Raw genomic sequence first — 7,837 nt, 5'->3', positions numbered from 1 at the left:
CACTTCACCAGTTGCCTTCTGATAAAAATGTCATAATTTTCGAAAGAGAGCTAAATAAATAGAGTCAACAATAATTCGTTTTTTTCATTTAAGAAATAATTTAAACATCGGACGATAATTCGACACGGTTTCTCTAGTACCCCCTTTTTAAATCGGAGCGTCGTTAGAAAGCTTCCAATACCCTGGGATGGTACCCTCAGCAGCACTGCTTCTGTAAATCAATGCTACTGTGGTCCCAACAGTTTCACGTGCACATTCTCTAAGGACCCTAGGATAAATATCATCAGGTCTCGGTGTTTTACTTGCACATGCATTTTTTAGAAGTTTTAGAACTTCCACATCTCTCACTTGAGTTTCGTTGTGAGACCTTTATCTCCTCAATGGTACATTCGAACTTGGGGTATTGGAAATTCAAAAAAAAGTCATTGAATGCACGACACATGCTTGCATTGCTCTCTACCTCGGACCTCTCTATCGGATGGAGGGGGGGGGGGGGAAGGAGCAACCATTCTCCTACACATAGGCGTACGCAGAATTTTCTCGAGGGGATTACGTTTTTTCCTGCAAAATAACACTATAATCTTGGCTCGGGGGGGGGGGAGGCATTAGAACCCCAACCTCCTTCCTTTGCTTACGCCAATGCCCCTAAATCCATAATTTACATACCTGAACAATGCTTTTAGTTCAGAGCCTTTTTTTTATCTTTTTCCTATATATATGCCTTTTTTTGGCATATATATATATATTCAAAAGCCCCTGACCCCCCACAAATGACGGGCCTGATGGAAAATATATTTTTTGAAACAGAAAAGAGTTAGCAGTTCTTGGATTCAGATAAAATCTCTAACAATGCGGGACCTATTTTTTCCCGCTACCTCTCCTAATTTTCCACCATCTTAACAATTACTAAATTGAAAAAAAATATATATAATAAAACCACTTTTTTAAACTTTTTCCACCATTTTCGTCTTGGATTTGGCACCCCGTGTGGTCTCACGGCCCCAGAGCCGCCCCCGGAGGTTATAGTTCCTGCACAACTAAAAAATGTTTAATGTTTCTTTTCCCCCCGTTTTTTACCATTAAACTTGAAGTGGAAAAATCCCGCAATCAAGAGTTTTCTGGAATGTTCTGTAGAATGAACACGAGACGAGACGGTTCCGTCTGCTTCGAGAGAACTTCCTCACCACGCAGACGCAGAAAGAGATTCGAGAACGTTCTTTCTCCCTCTAAATTCAGCCGTTGGAAAAGTTGGTTGAGTCATTCTTGCTGCTGCTACCGTTGCTGCTGCGTGTTGCCGTCCATCCTCCGCTGACTTTTTCAAGAAAAGCGAATATTGCGGTATAGAGTTACCGGGTATAGTGATACACCATCAATCGAAGACATCTCGAATCTTGAAAGGTGAGTTAATTTTCATATATTTGCTTCAAAATATTTGATAGAAGGCCGAGAACGTATTTTTGGACATCCATTCGGTCCTGTTCATTTGTGGTTGGTAGTTTCAGGCAGTATTCGTTCGTTTTGGGCGTTGTTGCTCAAATTTTTAGCAATAACATTGACAAGATATTTTTTTTCCATTTTTCGGAGCTCCAAATTAAGTACTTGTTAAAATTTTCTGGATTTTGAGATTAAAATCCCCTTTCATGTTGATGTAGCCGTCTTGTATGTTCTTGTCCATACATACTCACCTCAAATGTCAAAGTATTACTATTACATTTTCGTGTCGATGTCGCAAAAGCAGTGGCTTCTGTGGAGCCGGGTGTTCTGTGGGTGCTCGAGAAACCACGGAAATTTGCATAACAGGTCCGAGCACTTTTAGAATTGATTCAGAAATCAAAATTTTTCCTACACGAAACTCAAGACGAATACCCGCAGGTTCGAAACCCTTTCGACGTCACTGGACAAATGTATTCTATCGAAGATATATAAATACTGTATTCTGATTGATACTTTATGCGTGGTATATTTGTATTTCTGGATGTGAATGTGCTCTTTACCGTCGACGCTCGTTTTTACGAACTCGAAATGACTTGAACAATTAGTTCGTAAAACCAAAATCTCGAGTTTGTTCAAAGGGATTAAAGATATTGTTTCGATCAGAGTTCCTATAAAAAACGTGTCGGTTCGTAAAGTCGAGTGTCGACTGTATATATATGCTGTTGTATGTTATTTCATGTTATTTATGCTTAAGCCAGGGCCACACTCGTGTCAAGGCTGGCCCAACACGTTCCAAAATTTACCATGGGTGAGTAGTTTGGCCGTTCCACCTTTGGCAATGATCGTCAAATATTGCCAACAGTCACAACACGCGTTAGCGTATTAAATTATTATGGGAGCAAATATTCACCGAGGAACATTGGGCCCAGCTGGGCCAGTGTGTAAGCCAGTCTTTGTCACTGCTGCTTCTTTACATCAGGGCGAAAATCACACAGGCCCCAATTAGAGGAAAGCAAATATTTGCGAATGACTATTGGGACAGGCTTGTGTGGCCTTGGTTTTAAAAAGAAATGCAAGGTGATCTCTCTCCCTCTTTGTCTTCCCGAATCCCGATTCTTTCTAAAAAAAATGCATTTTGCTAATCATAACATCATAACGCATAATTCATTTGCTTCTTGTTAATGAAAACTAATTTTCATTGAAACAATGAAGGAGGTTTCGGACATGGTTCCAAAGCTTTAGTGCCAGGAAGTAGTACTAAAGCTATGGAATCATGCAATATCTTTTGTTATAGGCACTGGAACCTGGGAAACTGAGGCTGTCTGAGCCCCCCCCCCCCTGATAAATTTTATGGGAGGGGGGGGGGACTGAGCTCCAACCCTTTAATAATTAATTGAATATACATTGCAACTCACCACTCCTCTTCCTGCATAAGGAGTCCCATTTATACGGGTCAGGTGGCAACTTTCAGCCATGCCAGTGTCTTCTTAATTTCGGCGCCTCTGGTTTTGGGACATAGTATGACAATGTCATACTGACACTGGCGATTATGCAATTTTTTAAATCGCGTGCCAGTAAGAGATTTCTAAAACGATGATAACAGCTGAGGAGGGACAACTCGGAAATACATAGTTAATGCTGATGATAGGCCTCCTATTGACATTTTGAAGTTTTCAAGTGCCTGATTTAGGAGCATTGACTCACCTTCTTTTTTCTTACTTACATCCCTCCCCAGTAAATAATTTTTTTTAGGGGATTAGCGTTTCTTTTTTACTTTTTTAAAGCATGTTCTACCATGGGCGGAGATACGGGGGGCGTGGGGGCATTGCCCCCCCCCCCAGCGTCAAAGGTCGAATCGACTGATCTAATGTATATATGAATTGACATCATCATCATCATGCCCCCCCTCCTGCAATAATGACCGTGCGCCCCCTCCCCCAGACTTCCAAATCTACTTCCGCCTATGTGTTCTACTCAGAAAATTGATAACGGAAATATACCTTTTTCATTCGTTAGGCCTGATTTGGCTCCATTGTGTATTGCCATTATCATCTACTATCTCATTTAGCCTTCTTTTTTCACACGATCAACAGAAACTTTTCATAAAATAGCTTTTACCCGTCATCGAGCTATCGTTTTGGGTATGATTCACGTGGCCACGTTTGCGAATCCATTCTCTTTCTCTATAAACATTTCACTTCGCGTTTGTTGTATAGTGTTTTCAATACTTCGTCGGCCCACGCAATTTTACGTTATTTGGAAACCTATCTGAGGTGTTTTTCATTGCGAGATTATTTCGTGCTCTGACATCACTGGACTATATTGCCATTCTCGTTTGCTGTGTGTTATTTCCAACCCTGTGGTTTCCGCCAGGTATAGGGGGTTAAAAACCTGAAAGGCTGAGGGAAAGGGGGCACGATGATGATGATGATGATATCAATTCATATATATTGTTCCGGATAATGTCTGTCGCAATCACTCGAGATGGCAAAGTACGAAGAAATTTCATGGACAACACAAATTTATTGTACAGAACAGCGCTATATAGACGTATTCACAAGCAGTAATTTGGAAACCGACCTATAAAGAAGAAAAAATACAAAACACAATTTTTTTTACGGCTTGTACGTTGCATCGAGTTGATGGCTGTCTTCATGGGGGAGAACGGCGTGAGGGATTCGATACTTGCGAGCATGGGACAAGGGTGGGGGGGGGGCACTACTGTTAATCTTTGCTCACTTTTCCGACGACACAACTCTGCCTGCCTACCTCAATAGATTGAGGTAACGTAAGTAAGGGGCCATTGAATCAGTCCGGGGTTGTGAGTGGTTCTATCTGTCTATCTATCTACAAAAAGAAACCTTCTAGAATAATCTCGACGATTCTCGTGACATCTTTACATTTTCCCTTTGGCATTGTGACATCGCTACTTTCAGCCGTTGCCAAACGTGCCAAGTTTGTCGTTAATTTGGCGAGATATGCGTTATCGATTATTTGCAGGCGAAAGATGACATAATAAACAATAAATAACGATTAATTACATAATTTTCGTAACAATATGCATTTACATTAGATTAGTTGGCTCCATCATTGACACTCGGCCGTATCTCCACCCATGCCACCAGGTTTTTCGTTGGTGACCAGGGACGATTAACAAGGCGCTACGCACTTCTATGGTGACAACTAGCGCGTAGGAACATGTACTTTCCAATGCTTTATGTTAGTAAGAAGAAGAATGAAAGTTTTAAACACTACTGTAGGTTATTATCAAGTCTTGGGTCGTTTATAATTTATATCATTACTAAGCTATCAGGTACCTACAGAAGGAAGTGAGGTGTAGGTTTTAAACATCGCTTATATAAAAACCTAAACGTCCAAAAATATACAAGTCCAGAAGTGGCTCATTTTGGCTTCAACCCTTGCAGTGGCAGTGACGAGATATCTCGCCTGACTTGCTGCCTTTTTATTTCAGCAATTACGAGATATCTCGTGTCCTTAAAACCTTCTTATTCCGGAAACGCCGAGCCGAAATAGCTCTGAACAGAGGGCTTTGTTAGCAAACATGTTTCCATTTCCCCCCCCCCAAACTTTTCAGTGGGCGGAGTTAGCTTTTGTTCACAGTTTTATAACAGAAGGAGAGAGGGTTTTTTCCCCCTTCGCTTCGTAGTAGAAAAGGAATATGCCTACAGTATAAATTATAGAAAAAGATAGAGTATTTCTCTTCCTTGTTCTTTTTTATTATCATTCTCGGTGTTGGGAGTCTCATTTTAACAAGATGAAGAGCGATGGAATGTTTGTGACTCACTATCTTCATTCTTGAAATGAAAATCGTCTCGACCAGCAGTGGACTTGAATTCCTCGCTGGTGTGGGTGCGGGGTATCTTTGCGTGTTTGTCTGCAAGACTTTTTCCCTCCTTATCCTTTTTTTCCAGCGTGGCTTCGTAAACCGCTAATATCCCTCTTTGGGACAGAGTGGGAGCCGTGTTCTGGTTTGGTGGTGTTGCGGGGGGGGGGGGGGGGGGACTCTTATTAGCTGCCTCAAATCGGGGGAAAAAATCCTCTTAAAAGAAATGTGTGGCATTGCAGAAGGTTTAGTGATTTTCACTGTGGCAGTTACGATGGGAATCTATAATTTGCTGAAGCCAAACTATTTGCCGCCGTTGAATAGCATTGAACGCACGCGCGCGCGTCTCTACCTCCCCTTAATTTTTTTTCTTTCTTTCAAATAAACTAAACAGTGCATATTTAATCAACCGCAATTTTGAATGAATTTTTCAAAGCCTACGAAAGGCAGAACAACACCCTCCCCCCCTTTTTTTTGGTGTGCATGAGTTTTTTAAATTCTTGGTGGGCTCATAATTTCTTAACATCCTACCGGAAAAAAACTAATATGCTATAATAATGTAACTAGTGACGTTGATATAATCTGAGTAGGGTGACCATATTTCCTCGAAAGAAATACGGGAAATTGGGATTCCAAATACGGGACATCGCCAATTATCGCCAAAAATGTCGCCAAATCCAAACAAAGTTGCCAAATATTGTTGAAATTACCGAAAAATCACAATGGCGGGAAATGAAGCATTACCGCAAATTGCAGTGGATTGAAATGAATTCCACGAAAAACAGAACGTTCTCCAAGACAAATGTGGGAGATTAATATTCTCATTTATAGTTGTAATTATCGCAATATAATTTCTGAGTTGAAAAATAATTTCAATCTTTGACTTCAATTAAGAATAAAAATTCAAGTAGACTTCGTGTGAAATACGGGAAAAACCAGGACACTTTTGCCAAAAAGTCGGGACGGCCAAAAATACGGAAAATACCGGGACTGTCCCGGCAAATACGGGACGTATGGTCACCCTAAATCTGAGGCACCGAATGATGAGTCTCGGTCAGATGAATAACTGTACTCTTTTTTTTTCTCGTTGTTACAGGTTCTGTCGAAACGTTGTTTGCTTTTGGAGAGGAAACCTCAGAAGATTGCTACAGTTGACGCGATGAATAACGGAGAGTTTCGCTTCGTTAGACCAAACGTCCGCATCGATGTTTTGGAGACCTGGATACATTACCGATTTACTGTCGTGGTTCTCCTGGCCTTCTCGCTAGTAGGGCCCATACTCGACCTCTTTGGGGAGGTGATCTCCTGCGATCCCATCGAAGGAGTCTCAGTTGATTCCCTCGACACCTACTGCAAGACACGCATCGTGCACGTCCAGGAAGAAGAAAACGTCCTTTACTCGTACGGTCATTACGCTGTGATTACGGCAATGTTGACTGCTGGGGCGATGCTTTTCTACGTTCCGAGGTTAATGTGGGTACTATGCGAGAACGGACGCATGAGAAAAATCACTACGAGGCTCAGGCAGCCGAATCTAAACAGGAAACAGAAAGTCCAGTTTCTGGTAGGGTACGTGGAGAATAACATCGGAAAGCATGAGTGGTACTTAGCAATGTACGTGGTTTCCAAAATCCTCTACCTCGTGAACATTTTCTTACAGATGGGCTTCGTGCATTTGTTTCTAGGTGGAAATATTTTCGGCTACGGGGTAGATTTCGTTGAAATGAAATATGAAAAATCCGTCACGGGCAACCAGATGGCACTCATCTTCCCGTGGAAGACCAACTGCTCGTACACCGATTCGGATAGAGTTGCATTCCCCCAGAAAAGCTACACTCCGTGCGAATGGTACGTTAACGTCTGCAACGAGAACCTTTTCCTTCAGCTCTGTTATTGGTTTTACCTGCTTTCCGTGTGGACCTTCTTCGACCTGGTTCAAGCCCTCGTCTTAATTTCTTCTAGGTTTATCCGATCCCGTGTTCTAAAATCCAAAATGGATCCAATTCGCGTTTCCGGTATAGAACATTTCATGGAAACGAAGGGTGGCCTCGGTGATCTTTTCATGCTATACTTGCTGTCCTTAAACGTCCATGAATCGGTTTTCCGAGAGTTTATGAACAAACTGTCCGATCATGTTTGCGGCCTGGAATTACAAGAACGTTTCGTGCATCTTAACGAATTAAATGACGGTGACAACGTTCGCTAACGGGTTATCCGTAAAACCTTGCTGTTATTTCTTATACTGCGAATTGACGCATGTATGTATATTATTATCAGTAAATTTGCATTAAACTGAGTTTCATGAGGTTGTGTTATGCCTTTGTCTTTCTTGAAGAGAACCAAGTGATAGTCTTGTCAAACTCTGATTTGGGGAAAGAAAACAATATGACAGTTCACTAATCACTTTTCTTGTAAGTATAGATTTTTGGATTACCTTGGTCACGGGTGAATAGATTGAAGAATAGGAATACAGTTGAAGATCGGAATTTGTTTACATTCATAATTCCAATTAGCGTAAGTCCATTTTGAACAATGAGTATGGTCGAGAAAATCTTTTGT

The 7,837-nt window shown here is 41.4% G+C and overlaps 1 protein-coding gene across 1 annotated transcript; it reads left to right on the top strand.

The window, feature by feature from the left end:
• The first annotated feature begins 6,437 nt into the window (after positions 1-6,437).
• Positions 6,438-7,484, top strand: LOC149067843 (innexin inx2-like). Its single transcript, XM_089252379.1, has one exon. The coding sequence runs from the start codon at positions 6,438-6,440 to the stop codon at positions 7,482-7,484; it is 1,047 nt and encodes a 348-aa protein (XP_089108505.1).
• The last annotated feature ends 353 nt before the right edge of the window (positions 7,485-7,837 follow it).

Source organism: Pholcus phalangioides, unplaced genomic scaffold (genome assembly GCF_987345545.1).
Source record: "Pholcus phalangioides strain wild (caught in Gottingen) unplaced genomic scaffold, Ppha-v1.0 ptg000028l_1, whole genome shotgun sequence".
Classification (NCBI taxonomy): domain Eukaryota; kingdom Metazoa; phylum Arthropoda; class Arachnida; order Araneae; family Pholcidae; genus Pholcus; species Pholcus phalangioides.
The sequence above is the reverse complement of the archived record's forward strand: the minus strand, read 5'-3'. Positions and strand labels throughout refer to the sequence as shown.